Source organism: Macaca fascicularis, chromosome 16 (assembly GCF_037993035.2).
Source record: "Macaca fascicularis isolate 582-1 chromosome 16, T2T-MFA8v1.1".
NCBI classification, from domain to species: Eukaryota; Metazoa; Chordata; class Mammalia; order Primates; family Cercopithecidae; genus Macaca; species Macaca fascicularis.
This window is the reverse complement of record NC_088390.1, coordinates 87,240,444-87,261,998: the sequence shown is the minus strand read 5'-3', so window position 1 is coordinate 87,261,998 and position 21,555 is coordinate 87,240,444. Positions and strand designations below refer to the sequence as shown.

At 53.4% G+C, this 21,555-nt stretch overlaps 1 protein-coding gene across 6 annotated transcripts in view; it reads right to left on the bottom strand.

The window, feature by feature from the left end:
- The window catches only part of RPTOR (regulatory associated protein of MTOR complex 1), a 418,470-nt gene that overhangs the window by 120,527 nt on the left and 276,388 nt on the right, over positions 1-21,555 (bottom strand). For all 6 annotated transcript variants that reach the window (XR_012426322.1, XM_005585210.5, XM_065532458.2 and 3 more), the window contains 2 exons: positions 21,302-21,446; positions 6,445-6,520 (listed from right to left, as the gene is read on the bottom strand). Coding sequence is in view for 5 of the 6 variants with exons in the window: in XM_005585210.5 (XP_005585267.1) it covers positions 6,445-6,520; positions 21,302-21,446 (221 nt within the window). In the remaining variant the exon portion in view is untranslated. The remainder of the gene's footprint in view (positions 1-6,444; positions 6,521-21,301; positions 21,447-21,555) is intronic.

Sequence of the window (21,555 nt, the reverse complement as noted above, 5' to 3'; positions counted from 1 at the left end):
TGAGGGAGGAGAAGGCTCCATATTGTAGAGGTGGTGACTTCTCCCAAATCAATCTGTAGATTAATTGTAATCTCAGTGAAAATCCAGCAGGTTCTTTGCAGAAATTAACATACTGATTGTAAAATTCACATGGAAATGCAAAGGACCAAAAGTAACCGAGGCAACCTCGGGAAAAAAACCAAGTTGTGGGACTTAGTCTACCAGCTTAGAAACTGTCGTGTAGAGCCTGTCATTACAACTGCGTGGTCCTGGTGCAAGGAACAAGAGAGCAAAGGACAAACGAGGGAACAGAGGCAGCCACGCGGACACTGTCCTCGGTGCAAATGAGGGAACAGAGGCAGCCACGCGGACACGGTCCTCAGTGCAAACCCCACCAGTAAGCCAAGCATTCACGGGGGATGTGAACTGTGAGCAGATGCAGGTCCAGATGTGACGGGAAACACATAGGCTGCTAGCTCAAAGAGCGTAGCGTCTGCTCAGAATGCTCATCACAGAGGAAATAAAGGTTTCATAAAACCGGATACCAAAGGCCCAAACCATAAAGGACAAAAATTTGACTAATTAGATTTTGTTAAAATAAGGACATTCTGTTCATCAAGAAAAAACTTTAAAAAGTGAAACTCCACAGAGCAAAAAAGTTATTTGTGATAGGTGACAAACGATTTGTATTTGGAATACACACAGAACCACTACGGATCAGTAATAGATAACACACAAGAAAAATGGCCAAAAGTCAAACAATTTACAAAAGAAGATATTCGAATGGCCAATAAAAATATGAAACAATGCTCTATTAACCATCAGGGAAATACATGATTAGCTCTGAAGGAAATACCTTTTCATACTGAACCATAATAGCCAAACAAATAAATAGCAGCTAAAACTCTCGAATGCTGCAGGCAGGAATGTAAACTGACTCAGCCACTTTGCAGAGCGCTCTGGCAGCATCTGTTGAAGCTGAATATGGGCAAACCCTGGGACCCCGAAGGGTCACTCTGAGAAACGTGCAGGAGGGAGCAACCCTGAACAGGAGGACAGCCAGGAAGGGGAGGCCTTGGCCTCAGGCACAAAATTGGCGCTAGCAGGTGGGGTACCAAAAAAAAAAATCAGTATTTGGCCGGGCGCGGTGGCTTAAGCCTGTAATCCCAGCACTTTGGGAGGCCGAGACGGGCGGATCACGAGGTCAGGAGATCGAGACCATCCTGGCTAACACGGCGAAACCCCGTCTCTACTAAAAACACAAAAAATTAGCCGGGCGAGGTGGCGGCGCCTGTGGTCCCAGCTACTCGGGAGGCTGAGGCAGGAGAATGGCGGGAACCCGGAAGGCGGAGCTTGCAGTGAGCTGAGATCTGGCCACTGCACTCCAGCCTGGGCGACAGAGCGAGACTCCGTCTCAAAAAAAAAAAAAACAAAAAAAACCAAAAATCAGTATTCAAGACAAATGATATTTCAGTGCAATATTTACAAAGATACAAATTAATGCAAAAATCCATACTGAACAAGATATCAACATTTCAAAGGGAGGACCAATATCACAGAATTTCCTTTTGTCTCAGGCTCTGATGTGACACAGTCTGGCTCTAGCCAGCACTGTTAGTGAGGACTGCAAACTGAAAACGCCCAGTGGCCCTAGAAGGGACACATGAATGTTGGGACACTCAATGGCGTCCACCTCGCAGTGAGTGTGAGCTGTGGCGTGGTGAACGTGAGTTGTAGTGCGGTGAGAGTGAGCTGTGGTGTGGTGAGTGTGAGCTGTGGCATGTGAGCTGCAGTGCTGTGTGAGCTGTGGTGCAGTGAGAGTGAGCTTCAGTGTCGTTGAGTGTGAGCTGTAGTGTCGTGTGAGCTGTGATGCTGTGTGAACTGTGGTGCAGTGAGAGTGAGCTGCGGTGCAGTGAGTGCGAGCTGCAGTGCCATGTGAGCTGCAGTGCAGTGTGAGCTGTGGTGCCATGAGAGTGAGCTGCAGTGCAGTGTGAGCTGTGGTGCCATGAGTGTGAGCTGTGGTGCAGTGTGAGTTGCAGTGCAGTGAGAGTGAGCTGTGGTGCAGTGAGAGTGAGCTGCAGTGCTGTGTGAGCTGTGGTGCAGTGAGTGAGCTGTGGTGCCGTGTAAGCTGCAGTGCAGTGAGGGTGAGCTGCGGTGCCGTGCAAGCTGCAGTGCAGTGTGAGCTGTGATGCCATGAGAGTGAGCTGCAGTGCTGTGTGAGCTGTGATGCCATGAGAGTGAGCTGCGGTACCATGAGAGTGAGCTGTGGTGCAGTGTGTGAGCTGTGATGCAGTGAATGTGAGCTGCAGTGCTGTGTGAGCTGCAGTGCTGTGTGAGCTGCAGTGCAGTGAGAGTGAGCTGCAGTGTTGTGTGAGCTGCGTTGCCATGTGAGCTGCGGTGCAGTGAGTGTGAGCTGCGGTGCTGTGTGAGCTGCAGTGCAGTGAGAGTGAGCTGTGGTGCCATGAGAGTGAGCTGTAGAATAGTGAGAGTGAGCTGTGGTTCCGTGTGAGCTGTGGTGCTGTGTGAGATGCAGTGCGGTGAGAGTGAGCTGCAGTGCGGTGTGAGCTGCAGTGCGGTGAGTGTGAGCTGCGGTGAGAGTGAGCTGCATCGCGGTGAGAGTGAGCTGTGGTGCGGTGTGAGCTGTAGTGCGGTGAGCGTGAGCTGCGGTGCGGTGTGAGTTGCAGTGTGGTGCGAGCTGCGGTGTGGTGAGTGTGAGCTGCGGTGAGAGCTGCATCACGGTGAGAGTGAGCTGTGGTGCAGTGTGAGCTGCAGTGCGGTGAGCGTGAGCTGCGGTGCGGTGTGAGTTGCAGTGTGGTGCAAGCTGCGGTGTGGTGAGTGTCAGCTGTGGCGCTGTGTGAGCTGCAGTGTAGTGAGTGAGCTGTGGTGCCATGAGTGAGCTGTAGAATAGTGAGAGTGAGCTGTGGTTCCGTGTGAGCTGTAGTGCTGTGAGTGTGAGATGCAGCGGTGTGGTGAGAATGAGTTGTGGTGCGATGAGTGTGAGCTGCAGTGCGGTATGAGCTGTGGTGTGGTGTGAGCTGTGGTGAGAGTGAGCTGCAGTGCGGTATGAGGTGTGGTGCAGTGTGAGCTGCAGTGCGGTATGAGCTGTGGTGTGGTGTGAGCTGTGGTGAGAGTGAGCTGCAGTGCGATATAAGGTGTGGTGCAGTGTGAGCTGTGGTGAGAGTGAGCTGCAGTGCGGTATGAGCTGTGGTGTGAGCTGCGGTGAGAGTGAGCTGCTGTGCGGTATGAGGTGTGGTGCAGTGTGAGCTGCAGTGCGGTGAGAGTGAGCTGCGGTGCAGTGAGTGTGAGCTGCGGTGCGGTGAGAGTGAGCTGCAGTGCGGTATGAGCTGTGGTGTGGTGTGAGCTGTGGTGAGAGTGAGCTGCAGTGCGATATAAGGTGTGGTGCAGTGTGAGCTGTGGTGAGAGTGAGCTGCAGTGCGGTATGAGCTGTGGTGTGAGCTGCGGTGAGAGTGAGCTGCTGTGCGGTATGAGGTGTGGTGCAGTGTGAGCTGCAGTGCGGTGAGAGTGAGCTGCGGTGCAGTGAGTGTGAGCTGCAGTGCGGTATGAGCTGTGGTGCAGTGTGAGCTGCGGCGCGGTGAGAGTGAGCTGCGGTGCAGTGAGTGTGAGCTGCGGTGCGGTATGAGCTGTGGTGCAGTGTGAGCTGCGGCGCGGTGAGAGTGAGCTGCGGTGCGGTGAGTGTGAGCTGCGGTGCGGTATGAGCTGTGGTGCAGTGTGAGCTGCGGCGCGGTGAGAGTGAGCTGCGGTGCGGTGAGTGTGAGCTGCAGTGTGGTATGAGCTGTGTGGTGTGAGCTGCGGCACGGTGAGTGTGAGCTGCAGTGTGGTATGAGCTGTGATGCAGTGTGAGCTGCAGTGCGGTATGAGGTGTGGTGCAGTGTGAGCTGCGGTGCGGTATGAGGTGTGGTGCAGTGTGAGCTGTGCGGTGAGAGTGAGCTGCAGTGCGGTATGAGCTGTGGTGTGGTGTGAGCTGCGGTAAGAGTGAGCTGCAGTGCGGTATGAGCTGTGGTGTGTGAGCTGCGGCGCGGTGAGCGTGAGCTGCAGTGCGGTGAGAGTGGGCTGCGGTGCAGTGAGTGTGAGCTTACTCAAACAATGCTGAGTGACAGCGGGCAGGCACAGAGACTACACCCTGTGTGACTCCATGCATCCGAGCACAAAACTGGGCAGGAAAGTGGCCACTGCTGGGGAAGGGAGGAGCTAAGAGGGGCGCCGAGGGGGCTCATGGGCGCTGCTTGATTTGGGTGTGATTCCACGAGTATGCTCAGCTTAAAACTTCACCAAGCTGTACATGTATGATGTATACACTTTTCTACGTGTAAGTTATACCTCCAATAAGATAAAAACAAAAAGAACCTAGTGCGTAGTCCACGTCAGTTATCCCCGGCTTGTCCTGACACCCCAACATGGTGAAATCATTCCCAAATGCAGAATATTGATTCTAGTAGTTTAGCATAGATAGAGTAAAATCCTTGAAAAGATACTTGGCAAAGATACCTGGCACGGAAACCTAAGTATCCGTTTAGAAAGAGCACACACGCAAATAGAAACTGCATTATTTTATAGAAAAGCAGATTGTCCTGATCTCTTAGAAGTACTGAGTGAAGTCAGCTCGGAGTACAGAAAGGCCAGTTTCCCGAAGGTTTCCAAATATCTGTTTGCGGCAACAGGCCCGTAGCTCTTCGGAAGAGCGCAGGCACTCCGGGGCCACTCTAGCAGGTGGAGGGTGGGCAGGCGGCATCTGTGAAGGTTTGCCACTCTGCAGGAGACCCTGTCATTGCCCCCAAGGTTTGTGGTCCAGCAGGGAGAGCGGGAAGGCCTTTGTCTAGAAGCCCAATGTTGATGCCAAGCACATGGGGGGAGCTGGCTTCGGCCGCATGGTTTAAAATGCGGGGCGGTCTGCAATGCCCTTGAAAATGCATGAATACAAAGACGGGGCAGAAGTAAGTGGTGGGCATGGGGTGCTCACTGTAAATTTCTTCCAGCTTTGCTGTAGGTTTGAAAATTTGCACAATCAAATGTTACCAAAAATCAAGCAATAAGGGGAGGTTAACAGAAGATTATAAAGAGAAGAAAGCCCTCTGAAAAAGGCCATTTTCCCAGTAATCCCATCCATGGGGACATGTCAAAATCATCTGAGGAGTTAAAACACCCCACACAGGCACACCACACACACTTCATGCACACCCACACACGTGTGCACACGCATGCATGCACACCCACACACGTGTGCACACGCATGCATGCACACCCACACACGTGTGCACACGCATGCATGCACACCCACACACGTGTGCACACGCATGCATGCACACCCAGGCTCCTGACTGCGTGTGTTAGAAGCTTCCCCGACGGCTGTGATGTGCACTGAAAGTTAAGTCTGGGCAGTAGACGGAACCCTTCCTGACCATCGGTGCCTCCGCCCTGGACTGGAGGGTGACGCTCTCACATCAGTGATAGCCGGCTCTGGGGCAGTGGCCTGCACATGAATTCCCAAGGGCCCTGTGCTGGGCTCTGTCCAAAGCACTTTTCCCACATTAACTCACTCTGTCCTCCCAGCGCCCCTGGGGTTGGATACCACCGTAATCCCTCCCTTAAATGAGGAGACCGTGACACAGGAGGCGACCAAACTTGCCCTCGGTGGCACAGCTAGGCTCCGTGGCTCTGAGGCCTGATGCGGTGGTGTCTCAGGCACGGCCCCAGTGGGAGGCGGGGATGCTGGTCCCCTCCGGCCTCTGCCCAGGCTGCTGCCCCCCGATCCCCGGCCTCCCCATGTCTACCGCACGTACTGATTCCTCCCTTGCATTCTGCGTGGATGTGAGAGGCTCCTCTTCCCTCACAGGTTTCTGGAGGGCAAGGCGTCTGTCTTATTTATCTATTTTCAGACTCGAAGCCTCACATAAGGCAAAAGCTCATTAAGAAACCACGAGGGGATCCAAGAGAGCTGCTGCGAAGGCCTGGGGCCACCCTCACTCGCAGGTGCTGTGACTAAGCCAAGATTCCGCCCTAGGTAGCTCGGCTCTCCAGCGCCCGTGCAGTGTGGCTGGGGGCAGAATGCCCCTCCAGGGCTCAGCACCAAACCCTCTGTGGGGCACTGTCCCACAGGGCTGAGTCAGAGGACTGGGGGAGATCCACAATGCGTCTGTGGCGAAAAGGCCAGAAAGTGTAACATGATCACCACTCACAGGGAGTAAGTCTGCATTAAGAAAAGCTGATCTGTAATAGCAAAATTTAGATAGGATTGTTTTAAAAGTTCATTCTTTCAAAGTCTAACTTTAAACCCTGGTTGACTCGATGTTTTAAACTCTGGCAACTACATCTTTTCCAGGCAGGTAAACAAAATCTCTGACACCCGAGAGTCCTGGGCGCCACCCCCATTCTGGGGGCTTTGAAGTCCAGGTGCCCAGAGAAGCGGCTGCCGCCGCGGACGCACAAGACGCCCTTGGAGGGACTCACCCGAAACGCAGTGCCTTCCTCAATGATCGTCGGCAGCTGGGACAGACAGATGTCGACAGCCAGGTCCCAGGCTTGCCTGCGGAGAGAACAAAGGAACACCCACTGAGCACTGTGGATGGGCTTCCATACGAGGCCACTTCACGGGGCACAGGAGGAGCCAGCTGAGCGTCGGCAGCAAGGGTCTGGGCAGAGGCCATGGCAGCTGCTGGGCGGCATGTTTACAGTCTCACTGCTGTTCAGCCTCGGGCTGCAGAAGACGTCCGAGGGGTGGCCAGGGGAGAGCGCAGGCGGGAACGCTGGTGCTGCCAGCATTCTCACCATTTTGTTTGTCACATTTTTTCTCTTTAAAATAAAATGAGAAAAACGCCTGGGAAAAAGACACGAATGCTTCCCATTTTCTGCTGTGGCTTCTGACTGTGACTTGAACCCAAGTAGCAGCAGCCCATGTGTTCCAAGCAGCTGCGGTCCCTGCACAGGCTCTGATGGGGCAGCGTCCTGGAGGGTGTGGGAGAGACACTGGGGCCAGGCCAAAATGCCCCATCAGGAGGGGTCAGCGTGCAGTCAGGGAAAGCGGTCCTGGCAGTCAGGGCTGAGCTCTGTGCTATGATGGTGCCGTCGGGCCCATCCCCGTTCCTTCTCTGCCTCCCCTCCACTGCTCCCTGGTGTGGACGGCCACCTGCTCAGTCAGTCCCTGCCGCCTCCCCGTGGGTCTCAACAGGCACCCTGCAGTCTGGGGTCTCCTCCCATGCATAGAGCTGCTCCCTGCAAGCCACAGTGGCTCCACAGACCACCCGGGTGATGTGCTTCCCCTGTCGAGACTCCTTGTCATAGTAACCGACCACACTGTCCCTCTTGAGTTCTCCCTCTTGGACATTACGAGGCTTTCTCCTCCGGCCTCCCTCCCGTCACAGTGAACACGAGACAGCCTCCTCCCTGGGCTCCCGACCCCGTCCTTCAGGACCGTGCAGCTGCAGCTTCCACAGCCCTCTCCTTGCCTGCTCTCATCCTTGCTCAGGGCGCCCACTGCCACCTGCTCACTGACACCCCCAGACACTATTTAAAACAGCCTCACACCTCTCTCCAGAGCTCCACACCCCGATTCTATCGTAGGACCAGCCCGCAGTTTGAATTGGACTTAACACCTCCAGGCCAATTCCTGGGATTCCCAGGTGTAGGCAACAGCCTTACGGGGCACCCCCAGCCACCATCACCATTGCCACCTTCCTAATGTGGCCTTGCCAGAGTCTCGGTGTTGTCCTAACAGCCCCCTCCCAATGGGCCCCTCTGCCAGCACCTCCGTCCAGGCCAGCTGCCCTGTGAGCTTTCTCGGAGGCTCTAACACGGCACCCCTAAGCCCTTCTGTGGCTCTGGCCTTCTTGTGGTACCCCAGGCCTGGCACACCCCAGCACCTCCGCCATCTCTGGCCCTGTGGCGGAGGCACAGCAGCTGCCTCTGACTGACCCCTGCTTTGCGTCAGCTGCTCTACAAGGACACTGTGCGGAAGACATGATCATGAGACCGTTTCATCCCAGAGAGACAGAGCCACGTGCCCAAGGCCACAGAGCCACATGCTGAATTACAGACATCCCGCAGGTGCCCTGGCATCCAGCCGTACCCAACTTCTTTCCCAGTGCCAGGCACATAGCCGGCTTTCAATAAGCATTGGCTAAACGAGTGGGGGCGAGCAGGAAAGCACTCTCTGTGCATGAGCAGACCTGTGTGAGTTTCGAAAAGGAGAGAGGGAAGAAAAGAAGGTTTGACCGCGAGCCACGAGCCTGGGCTCTGCTCCCAGCTCTGCTGCCCACTAGCTCCGGCCCAGGGAGCGGCCCAGGGAGCTGCCTTGTCCAGAGGATGAGGGCCTGGCCAGGGAGCCTGTGTGGGAGGCCGCTTGGTGAAATTCAGCATGTGGCTCTGGGGCCTTGGGCATGTGGCTCTGTCTCTCTAGGATCCGTGTCACCATCTGTGAAATGGACTCATGATCATGTCTCCCTCACGGGGTCCTTGTAGAGCGGCTGACACAAAGCAGGGGTCAGCGAGAGGCAGCTGCTGTCCCCCCACCACAACATCCAACATGAACTCTAAACTGGAAGTGAATAATCACCTCACTCTCGGCACGGCCACAGAGCACTGTCTTGATTTCCACGGATACAGGTTGAATATCTCTTTTCTAAAATGCCTGGGACCGGAAGTGTTTTTGGATTTCCGGTATTTTCAGGTTTTGGAATATTTGCATATACATAATGAGATCTCATGGGGACGGGACCCAAGTCTAAGAGCAAACTCCATTTATGTTTCATATACCTCTTACACACACAGCCTGAGGCGAATTTTACACAGTTTTGTGCATGAAATAAAGTGCGCCCGTGAGGTCGGGAGGGGAACTGTCCACCTGTGGCAGCACGGTGGCCCTCACAGAGTTTTGGATTTTGAATCATTTTGGATTTTTGAATTAGGGATGCTCAACCTTCATGGTAGGGATGGAGGAAGGACAGCAACCCCTTCAGCCCTACTCTCCCTTTCTACTAGAAATACGTTCCTTGTGGAAACCCAGTGACGGTCAGTATCACGGATTCTGCTTCTAGCACTGCGCTCTCTTCTGGGTAATTTTCCAAGAGACTCGAGGACTCTGTTATTTTTTAGGCTAATGACACTCCGTGCTGCCATGTCAAAGGGCATATTTTCTCAATGTCTTAGTAAAGGACCAAAATGAGAATGAAAAATCTTAAAATCCAGAAAAAAAGTAAAAATTTAAGATGAACAAAGGGACTAAAGAACAATTTTTCACTTTCAAATATATGAAATATATTTCAATTTTCCCAAGACTGGCCCTCTTTGCACAAACATGCCCTTCTCCTGCCAATAGAGTTAAGAAGCAATCAGGAGATAATCAAAAGCGCCTCAAAGTACGTGCAATAAATAGCTCCCACACGCCCCGTAAATCCCCAGCTGCGGGCAAATGGCATTCAGCAGCACCGAGGGAGACCTACTCCCTCAGTAAAAGAAGCAAAGCCAATTATTGCAATTACACTCTATAAAGATGCCTTGAATTTAATCAAATAAAAAGTTTCTGCTTCAGGAGTTAGAAGAAAGTATGTACAAGTTAGGGAAGGTGGAGGCGAGAGGAGGGCAGAGAGGGTGTCTGGGCTGTGGCCCGACAAGACCAGCGTGGTGCCCAGTGTGGCCTCGGTCAGTGCTGGGCGGGGCACCTTTGGAACCGTGCCTCCCAAAAGCCTATTTGCATGCTCTCCAAGGCCTTTGCTTGGCGCTGAAGGCCTGAACTGCACTGGAGACATGGCTCAGCACACCGGACAGGATACCGCCCAGCGAAGCTGTGTCAGAGCCACGGGTGACAATCTCTCTCGGATTCGTGACCCATGTCGCTGCAGTGGGATGCTGTGCTCCTAAAAGGCTGACAGCCCACCCGGATCCAGCCCGGGGGTGGGAGGCGGGGACTGACCCAGCTCCACATTTCACAGACCAGAAAAGCAGCCCCAGATGGTTCTGGTTTCACTGATGCACAGAGGCTCAGGAGGCTGCAGGGATGAGACAAAGCCCAGGAGGAAGGGCTGTGGCTCGGCGCCTGGACGATGCTAGGAGGCTGCTCAGGGACGTCTGGCTACCCAGGGCTATGGACTCGAGGCAGAGCTGTCTACATGAGACGAGGAAAAGAACTTTGTTCAAGTACTAATGAGAAGAAAGGATGTAAAAGAACACCTACAAACTGCTGAAAGACAAATGCTGGAACCCCATTATTAGCACACAGTGAAGCGGCCCTGAACCTCAAGCTACGGCTCACCCTGGGCCCAAAGGACAGCCCCACTCAGAGCAAGGCAGGGAAGACGAGGTACTGGGAGGAGCTCAGCCTGGCACCGCCTGCTCAGCAAGCCACGGGCCCTCTCAGGGCCGTGGGCGGTTTATTTATTTATTTAACCATATTAAAGGGCCAGATTAGATGACCATAGGGCTCCCATTAAATTCTAAAATTGCACAACAACCTTTTTTTTTTTTTTTTTGAGATGGAGTTTTGCTCTGTCACCCACGCTGGAGTGCAGTGGTGCGATCTTGGCTCACTGCAACCTCCGCCTCCGGGTTCAAGCGATTCTCCTGCCTTGGTCTCCCGAGTAGCTGGGATTACAGGAATGCGCCACACGCCCGGCTTTTGCATTTTTAGTAGACACGGGGTTTCACCATGTTAGTCACGCTGGTCTCCAACTCCTGATCTCAGGTGATCTGCCTGCAGTGGCCTCCTGAAGTGCTGGGATTATAGGCGTGAGCCACCGCCCCCGCCTGCACGGCAACCTTTTAAACAGCAGAACAATGGTATTCTCTAATGAGCATTTATCTGTTGATTAAAACTGGCTGCATTTTCTAGAATAAAATCAACACAAACTTGCAGCTCTAATTTGGGATTCCCAACTAAAGGCAAGTGGGAAAGTGGGTCCTGTGTACACATGAGAGACCATGGTGGTGGGCTTCGGGAGCGGCCAGCCCTGCGAGGTTTGGCAGCACACGACAGCAGAAGGTGGGAGGGGACCGGGAAGGTGTCTGGATTAGCACTTCCCACAGCCTGCGATCACGCCGCCTGGAGACGCAGGGCTGGAGGGCTGGAGTGCAGATCTGAGGGGAGGCTGTGATTAGCTGTGACCAGCTCATCTGCATCGTGGGCTCCTCCCCGCCGGCAGCTGGGGGCAGAGGGACTTTCTAAGCTGTTGGCTGCTCTGATGAGTCACCCGCCTGGAAAACATGTCATCCAGGCAAGAGCTGGGTTTTCAGGAAACAGCCCTGAGATGGCGGGCGCCCAGGAGGTGGGCTGGAGGAAAGCCGTCCAAGTCCGCACAGCCTCCATCTGCACTTATCAGTCAGAGAGCGGCGCCCGCCCCGGGACAGAAAGCACAGGTTATTACCGCGGAGGAACGCAAGGTTTCAGGACCCCTGAAATTGAAAGTGAAGGAGAATGACTCCCCGATGACTTTGCATCAAAAATTAAACAGGAAGCCGGCTCTGAGTAGTCATCACTGCTGCCGCGGCCTGAAGCGAAGTGTAAATGCAGATTACTTTGTGTTTTAACCTCAATTTCTGTTAGGCTTTGTTCCCTTTTTCCTCTTGCTAAAAATTCAACCTCTCCATCACCACCCAAGGAATATAATAGCTAGACTGTAAATTATTTATTCCACATGCTCTTTTCTGCTACCTTTCCTGTGTGCTCCCTGGGGATGTATACACTTTGGTCTATTGATGAGGGGAGGAAAGAGCTCTGGGCATTGTTTTCGTAGCAGACAGCCGTGCAGAGCCCCCTGTGATGCTCCCATGGCGAGGAGCCCACCTCCGCAGCGGCTCAGTCCTCAGCTGCAGTTGGCAAAATCTAGTAACAGAGGTGAGCCCGATTCTGTTTCTGAGCTGAACGTTCTCCATCTGTGCGTCTGCTTCTCACTCCTTTGTGCCTCCCTCCCTGCCCTTGTTAAGGAACGGGATTTGAGCTGGGACATGCCACTCAGGGTGGAGGCCACATTCCCTTCCTCCCTGGATGAGGCTGGACCAGACATTGCCACAGGACAGGGGGGCGATGGGCGCGTGAGCTCTAAGTCTGCCTCCAGGCCTGAGCTGCCTCATCCACTCCTCATGGCCTTCCCACCTGCTGGAATGTTGCCCCAGTGGCCAGCAGGAGCGTCCATGGGGGATGGGAGCCTCCAAGACAGGAGCCGCCTGCACCCTGACACCTGGGGCCACTGCGGCCTGTGCTGCCCATGCTCACACATGCCCATTTGTAAAGCACCTGGATCATGGGTTCCCAATGAACCCATGTTTCAATTAGCACACCTAACTACCTCCAGGGAGGAAGGCAAACCATTCAATGGAGTTTTTCTACACTGACCAAGCTGGTGTCTCAAGAGGGGTGTTGGCTGCATGCCCTCCGTATCTACGTGGCTCAAGCCTTTACAGCCAGGTACCAACATCTTCCTCATCTCTGGCTCAGCATAGAGGCTCCAAAATAAAGACGATTACCAAGCCTGGGTGGTTATCCCCTCCCTACATCTGCAACGTGGTAACATGGTGGAATGGACTGGCTTCTTGTTAAATTTTACTGTGTGCACAGTGATACAGAGGGACACACAGGGATACACAGTGACACACAGGGAGATGCTGCTGCCCTCTGTGGAAGTTCACTGTCATCAGAGATCTGACATCGCTGTCTCCAGAGCGTTGGCGGGATCCGATGGACAGTGATAAAGTCATGCATCAAATTCATCACAAGCGGCAAAGACTGCTCACACCTAAGAAGGCTTGGGGTTCCCCAGTCTTCCAAAAGCCTCCCTCCTGTGTCCAGACTAGTAAACTCACTCATGTTAAGGATCGTGGTGAGAGTGTTTAAGAGTTAAAATTAGACTTCGGATGTGAACACGCCTAGGACAGAGTGGAGGCGAAATTCTGCTATGACGGACTCCACAGAGTCAAATGCCTTCTTGGAGTGGGGTTTTCTCAGGGCAACATGGACTGAGGAGTCAGCCTCCGTGGGGAATGGAGAGGAGGCAGTGCTGGGGCCTGGTCTCTGGGCCGTGCAAGTGCAAGTACATGACTCTCTGAAACCCTGGAAGGACGTGGAGCTAGTGCAAACGAAACCTCTGTGCTTGCCTCTCCTCCCTCCTAAGCACCTTAATTGTGTAGTGGATTTGGGAAAACACACATCGGAACAACACACAGCTGTTACGGAATCTCCTCTGGGAAGCAAAGAGCTGCTTTAAAATGATGTTCCCTGCTGGGCGCGGTGGCGCAAACTGTAATCCCAGCACTTTGGAAGGCTGAGGTGGGCACACTGAGCTCAGGAGTTCAAGACCAGCTTGGGCAACATGGTGAAAACCCATCCCTACAAAAAATACAAAACAATTAGCTGGCCGTGTGCCTGTAGCCCCAGCTACTTGGGGGTCTGACGTGGGAGGACTGCTTGAGTCTGGGAGGTTGAGGCTGCAGTGAGCCGAGATCACACCACTGCATTCCAGCCTGGGTGACAGAGCGAGACCCTGCCTCCAAAAAAAAAAAAAAAAGATGAAAATGATGCTCCCTGTCACGGTAAGCCTCTGGCATTCCCGAGGAGCAGTGCACCTGCGATCTCACCTCAACTACCAGACTCCTTTTGGAGGTAATGACGAAGCCACTGGACAGCAGTGGCCTGTGCAAGGTGACTCAGTGCAGGCGCGCTGTGGCACGCAGCAGCCTGATGCCGTGAGGAGGCTGTGTACGAGCGGCTTCGGCAGAGCACCTGAAACGGTCTTTTACAAACTGTCAGCACTCAGACCTGGGGGGTGGCCTACTACCGTTCAACTAATTCCGATACACTTTTTGCACACATAATGAACAGACACAGGCTGACAAACCCCCATTTTTGGACATATGTTTTGGTGGCAGTGAGAGGAGAGGAAATGAGAGAACTGGGTGGAGCTGGGGTTGGGGCAGGGTGGGGTTGGCACTGGGCAGTGGCGAAGGTGGCAGGTCCACCTCAGTCAGGTTTATCCTCTAGAAACTGAGGCCGGTGGAGCTGCCCTGACTCCAGGAGACCAGGAAGACGCCACAGAAAAGAGAAGCTGGCGGGGAGGATCTGTGCACACCTTCGGCGTGGGATGTGCTGTCCCGGCTCCTGACCAGCCAGACCGCATTTCCAGTCTTTCTTCTCCTATGAGGCCTAGGATCTTCTCCAAATCCAAAGCCCAATTTTTACGTTCAATTCCCTATCAAAGTTGGTTCATGATATAATTTTCAGCATTAAATGGAACTGACTAGTGTTTACTTTTTAGCTCCAGATTGATGCTGGCAGCCTCGTTGCTGAAAACTCTCTCCAGAGAACATGTGTGAAATGCAAGTGATTCTCCTGAAATTACATCATCATTGATTTCTGTACAGAGAACTCTTTAATATTACTTATTTGGCACTTCCCAGCACAGAAAGAGAAGAAGCCACGATGCCAGACCTTGCAGAAAATACCCCCACCTGGAGAGGACCCTTGGACACGCACAGGAGGGGCTGAGGAAGAAGAGTGAGGGAAGCGTCCTGAGACTCAGCCGCAAGTCGCCCTGGACGCCGCCCTCCCCATGCACACGGCACTGCCATGTGTACGGGTCGCCCCCTACGCTGGGAGCTGAGGCACCGATGGCTTCACCTAAGCCTCTGACCCTAGGGGTTCATGGCCCAGCTTGGAGCAGGCAGGCTGCAGGCTGCTGTCTGGTGGGATGTGTCCGGTTGGGCTCGCGGAATGCTTTTTAATGCCACATTAGATATCAACATCGAATAATCAGATAATTAAAAATGAAAATATGAACTTTTGGCTACTTTATGACTGGCAACTGTGGGCCAAAACCGCCCCACAGAGCCCTGGTTGGACTGAGCACGGCCCAAGCGCTGCCCTACCCATGCCCGTGCCCTCCTGGATGCCAGCCCGGTCTTCCTGCTGCCTGACAGCCCCCACGCCTGCCTCTTAGGCAACTCTACCAGTCATGTTTTTCCTCATGTAAAGAATTATTCAATTATTTTTTCTGTGTGTCTCTAGTTCTGAATTTATGAACAACAATGCCTTAGCCATAAAGACTCTATTTTTAAAAATTGCTTTTAGTGCTTCGAAGGCTTAGAAAATCTACAGGCAGATTTTTAATTAGCCAAAGTAATATTTATCAATTTTTAGAATGGAGAACCATCACCCCAACTGTACCACCCTGGCACAAACATCATTAATGTTTATTTGTAAATCTATTCAGTGTTTTATTGCTATGTGTACTACGTATTTTAACATAGATATTAACTATATTGCTGATGCAATTTGGTGTTCTGTTTCTCATTTAACATATCTTTTGCATAGTCATGAATAAAATGTTAAGACTGCTTACATTTTCTTTTAAGTATCTAGATCTCAATTTACATTCCTATTCTGTTAGGTAGTAAGAGTCATTCCCAAATTTTCCCTCTTATAACCAATGTTCCGACAAATGGCTTGATTTGTCTTTGTCTTCCAGAACATCCCATCAGTCCCGTTCCTTGGTTTTTCCTTAGCGACCTGCTTCAGTTACGCTCCTAAGCCAGGTCATGGTTGGTTGTGGGGCAAAGGGGCCGGGCATTCAAAGGCAGGGCAGGCGGTGGGCAGGCAGGTGGGTGGCCACCAGGGCCAGCACTGTAAAGGCCGTAAAGCCAAGGCAGGGGTCAGGGGCCACAGGCCTGAGGTCAGTGAGGTCCCAACCAAGGGCAGGCCCGAGCCAGGCGGGTCTCGGCCGGGCATCAAAGGGTGGGAGTCACCAAGATGACTCGGATCCCAGGACAGGGCTGCCGACTCCCCAGCAACTTCTCATGTCCAGCTGGAGGGAAAACCCCGGGGTTCTGTTCTGCAGGTGGGATGTGGCTGACTGCAAAATGCAAGGAACGCCACCTGCCATGGGGTTCTCATATGAGGCGCACGTCCTTCCTGAGACCTTGCACGGGCTCCTGCTCCCAGGAGCATGACTACAGCAGGTCGCTAAGTGCCACTCCCTGCTCGTCTCTGCCTGATCAGACTCATTCAGACACCGGGGAAGCTTCCGCACGCTGACAACGATGCTGTGATCCGCCAGCACAGCGGCCATGTGTAACAAGAGGTGACAAGAGCTTTGCTCCCTGGTTAAATGCCACTTCTGCCTGGGTGCACTCCTGTCCCAGGGATCTGCCTGAAACAGAAGCTCATGCACATACATATCATGACTCAGCATGTACACCGCTGAGTCAGCATGGGGCAGGCTGGCGCTAGACGGCTGGAGCCACGGCCTGGCCCTGCCATGCGGGTCCTCACGCACCCCAGTTTCTCATCAGTAAAATGGGCATATTGATAGCAAAAACTGTAGCTTTATAGCAGCACCTGCTGTGAGAGGGAGATGGCCTAACAATTATAAAGCTTCAGAACACGTCCAACACGCAACAGGCGCTTTTTCACCCTATTCTTACATGACCCCTGTGGTCACCTGCCATGACTGCTGTGCCTCAGGGGAGCCGTGGTCAGATCGCTCCCTAGGCTCTGCGACTTCACTCTCACCCTCTCTAAACCCCAGCATGGTTCACCAGCTGAGGCGGACAGGTTCGAATGTGGCCCCAGGACCTCTGTTCCAGGTGTGGCCTCTCCCTGGGAGTGCAGGTGGGACCTGAGACTGCTTTCGATCAGCAGAATATGGCAAAGGTGACGGCTGCCATGACCGTGTGTGGCACTAGGCAAGGCTGCAGCATCCGGCTCCCGCGCTGGCTCTGAGGGGCGGGAGGCCACGCTAAGGACCCCAGCTGGTAATATTAAATAGTTCTGTCAGACAGCAGAAAGACCGGGGACGCTGGGTGGTCTCAACTGCAAAGGCAGCCTTAACCTGGTGGGACCCTGCACAGAGAAACTGGCTGAGTCCCACAACAGGCACCGGACCTGGAGGCTGTGTGCTGTTCTGAGCTGCCGGGTCTGCAGGGACACTGCTGTCACACAGCAGTAGATGGCCGGCACCCTCCCTAATGCTGTTTCCGCCTGCAAATTCTATTTTCCACGAGTGGCGCTGGAGGAACTCCTATTACTAAGCAGAGGGAGACGCGTTCATCGGAAGGGCCATGACTGGTATGTAATCTGTGAATTAGGTTTTCTTCTTTCAGCACAAATCAGCTTCAATTTGGTACAGCGGCTCCCCTGGGTGTTCGCATTCACTGCTTTGCCATGAAGCCTGAAGCCCAAGCCTGGCGTGAGTCACTCCCACTCACCTCTTCCTTCCCGCGGGCCGAGCAGCTGACTAAGGCTCCCTTTGTGCTCACGTCAGTCGCCAGGGCAGGACGCAGATGCATGCCCAAGGTGTGAGTTTCAAAAAGAAAAAGGGAAACATCCAAGCATGTAAAGCTTCTTCTGCCGGTTGAGGGTGAAACCCCAAAGCCACCCTGGCCGTCGGCATCAGCAGGGTGAGTTCTAGCCGCGTGGCTGGTGGAGCTCACAGGTGTGCCCAGCGGTGATGGCACGGCGGCCCACCCTGAGCACCCCACAGGAGGAGCCCTGCCCTTCACCACTCCTGGCCTGGTTCTTCTTCAGTCTTCATCCCTGATGTCCATCAAACCCAACCATGCGGACACAGTGATACCCAGCAGAAGGTTGCCAGGGACCAGGAGGAGGCCAGAGCAGTGCTTCCCTGCCCCAGCCTAGGAACTGAGGGGGTCGCCCCTGTGATTCTACATGAACAGAGTTCACTCCCCTGTACCTGGGCCGGCCTGGAGGCCCCGGCTGCTGGCAGTGGTGGCACCAGCGGCTGCTCCAGTGGCCGGGTGCTGCTGGCCGCTGTCTTCTAGGCCAGCCCGCGGTCACTGCTGCAGGCCTCAGCAGGGCCTGATGATAAGCTCTCCACAGCCGACCGGGAAGAGCCACTTTCCTGGATGAGGGGAGGAAACATGTTTCTTGCAAACGGGCTGTGCACTGTGGCAGGGCTCCTCTGTGCTGCGCTTTCTCCTCTCTCAAGGGCCCCATCGAAATGGGGCTGGCGGTAACAGCAGACCCAGGTAAGGCAGGTGAGATTTTCTCTTACAGCAAGACACTGTGAGGGAGGGGGCCGGGATCCCCTTCAGGTTGGGGGCACCACAGGCAGGCGGCTCACGGCTGTCAGGCCCTCTTCTGGGTGGCCGATGTCTGACAACCAATGCAGAATGCAGGTGAGACCACTCACCTCCCATCCCATCCTCAGAGCTCCCCAGGGCTGGCGGAGGTGAGCCTGACTTCTCTCTGCCCACCCCTCCAGCGCTGACCCAGGGCTGGTCCACTCACGAGCAGTGTCGTGACACCAGCCTCCGTCTCCGTTTGCTTCCCCAAGAGCCTGCCCCGCAACAAGGAGGATGCACCCAAAAGGGAAGCGGGAGGACATAACGCCGCAGGCCACGTATGGTGGAATGATGGACCATGTGGGCTGGAACACTAAAGGCGCACATTAGCCCAAGCAGAGCCTCTGACACATTCAGGAAGGTCAGAACCAGGAGGAGAAAAATCTGAGTGTCCACAGTGACCGTCAGGAAGAGGGGCTGCAGGGCACCCATGTGATGCTGTCCCCAGGTTCTCTGGGCCTCTGCGGATTGCGACATCACCTCATGATTCTCTAGCACAACAAACAAGCACAGGTGAGGGCTGGCTCCGTGAGGCTCCAGGAAGCGGAGTCTGCAGAACAGCCAGCCTTTTTCTCGGGCAGGGAAGGGCAGCCCCAGCAGGGCTGGGAGAGGCTGCAGCTAGGCCTAGACGAGGACCTTCTGTAAAGCAGGACTGACTCAAATGCCGGCACTCAGAAAGCTTCTGAGGGGCCGGTACTAGAAAGCAGTCTCTAGATGGAGAGGTGGGATGTGGCTGCCCCACGCGGGCCTCACCACCCAGCCTCTAGATGGAGAGGGGGGATGTGGCTGCCCCACGCCAGCCTCACCACACGGCCTCTAGATGGAGAGGGGGGATGTGGCTGCCCCACGCGGGCCTCGCCACCCAGTCTCTAGATGGAGAGGTGGGATGTGGCTGCCCCACACGGGCCTCACCACCCAGCCTCTAGATGGAGAGGGGGGATGTGGCTGCCCCACGCGGGCCTCACCACCCAGCCTCTAGATGAAGAGGGGGGATGTGGCTGCCCCACGCCGGCCTCACCACCCAGTCTCTAGATGGAGAGGGGGGATGTGGCTGCCCCACGCGGGCCTCACCACCCAGCCTCTAGATGGAGAGGGGGGATGTGGCTGCCCCACGCCAGCCTCGCCACACGGCCTCTAGATGGAGAGGGGGGATGTGGCTGCCCCACGCGGGCCTCACCACCCAGCCTCTAGATGGAGAGGGGGGATGTGGCTGCCCCACGCGGGCCTCACCACCCAGTCTCTAGATGGAGAGGGGGGATGTGGCTGCCCCACGCCAGCCTCGCCACACGGCCTCTAGATGGAGAGGTGGGATGTGGTCGTCCTGTGCCAGCCTCGCCACACGGCCTCTAGACAGAGAGGTGGGATGTGGCTGCCCCATACCGGCCTCGCCACACGGCCTCTAGATGGAGAGGTGGGATGTGGTTGTCCTGTGCTGGCCTCACCACGTGGCCTCTAAATGGCCTCGCTACGCGGGCCTCTAAACGGAGAGGTGGGATGTGGCCGCCCCACACCGGCCTCGCCACACGGCCTCTGGATGGAGAGGTGGGATATGGCTGCCCCACGCTGAACTCGCCACATGCCCCTCCCAGCACCCATCCTCACCCGCTCACCCCTCCTGGCTGCTCTTTGTGCTCTGGCTCTGGTCTTTGACCACGGACACCAATGTGATGCCACTGTGTTTAACTCTATGCAGCTAAGCACATCAGACAGGTGCTTTTACATCTGGAGAAAACATACGCTAGAAGGAAAAAGGTTTCCATGGACTGATTCCTGGTAAGGGGAATCTGCAAGCCTGGAGACCCTGCCCAGCCCCACTGAGTGCTCAACCGGCTCCCAGCACTGAACTAGTTTTTGATCCAGGATGTGATGTGGCACTGACCCCTTCAGCTCTTTTTTTTTCTTTTTCCTTCTCTTTCTAAAATAAATTTATTACAAAAACCTGTCTCAGAAGAAATAGAGACAGCATTTAAGGCCTTACTTTACTTAAAGGAATAAGGCCATTTTGAGAATATACTCTTTCAAAAATGCTCTCTTTATTTAAAAAAATGTTTATTTTAAATATTTATTCTAAATATTGCAAAGGCTTTTCAAACAACTCTCTCTTTTACAGCTCTGTTATTCATGGATTCGTGAAAAATAAATGTGTGGTGGTTTTATTTACACATTATTTAAATGGTGTACTTCAATTTTCTTTTCTCCTTATCAGGGTTCTCTATTTTATCTTACAGACTCTTAAGAAGGACACAGATCATGCATGCTTTAACTTTTTCTGTTTAAAGTCCAAGTGCTGTGCTGGGTATAACGTATTTTGATCTATCTCATATAAATGTTGACTATAAATATTAAAAATTAGATTATTTCTAACTTTTCTGGAGTGGGTGATGGGTAATGAGTTTAGATTTCTTCTTGCTGCTCTGCATTTCCAGTGTTGAGGGAAAGTGGCCACGTACACATTTAAAAAGAAAACACAAAACACTAGCCAAAGTAAACCGGGCCAGGAAAATACGCCATACAATAGCTTCTGAGGCTAGGTATACATTAATCGCGCTTTTAAAAACATTCGTGTTGTTGGGGTTTCTCCCATTGATGAACAGAAATATTTTTCTTTGTTTTAATACTATTTTAGAATTTGCCCAAACCTGCTTCTGTTAGGGCAGCCACAGAACAGAAAGAAACCAAACGTCTTCAAATATAATGTCTAGACTAAAAACATCATTGTCACTGTTACTACCATTAGGAGTTGCATAAATAGCAACTCAGCAATGGGACAGAACTATAATCAATAGTCATAAAAGATTACACTTATGAGCGTGTGTGTGTGTGTGAGAAATAAGCATAAAAACTAATTGATCGTGAGCCCAACAGTTTAATTCTCCAGGGTGATCTTGGATGCGCTTCATAAATTCAAGTCAGCAAGTTATTTTCTCACTACTGGTTTCTAAAAGGTCAGAAACTCTCTTGCAAAGTGCTGCCCCCCCCCCCAAGTTGCAGAGCTGTGAGGCTTCAGCTGGCCACTGCTCCCGTGCAGTCCTAAAAGGCCCCCCAAGGTTTCTGCCCTCCAAAGGAGACCCCCATTCCGCCGTGTGGAGATCTCTGGGAGCCCTGCATTTAGCTTCACTTGTTAATGCTACACGGGGTCCCCAGGTTAGGCGTGGGGCCTCCCTGCCCAGCTCTGTGCAATTCCATGACATCACAGTGCTGCGAAGGGCAGGGGAGCACAGCACCTGGAGGATCCTGAAACACTCACCACATCGCATGCATGTACGTGGGCGGCAGACGCGGGCTGCTGACGGGAGTGCAGTTGTACGACCTCATAATCCTTTCCGCCAATAAAAAATTTCGGAACAGACTAGCCACCAGTAAGTCCTGTCTGAAGAGCTTTTGGAAGAGATCTGAGGAGAGATCAAAGATAAAAAGGAATCTTCAGTGACTAGTGTCTAGCATTTAAAGTCAAATACACAAATTCACTTCTATCAAAAATTGCTAAAAACAAGTTGGGAC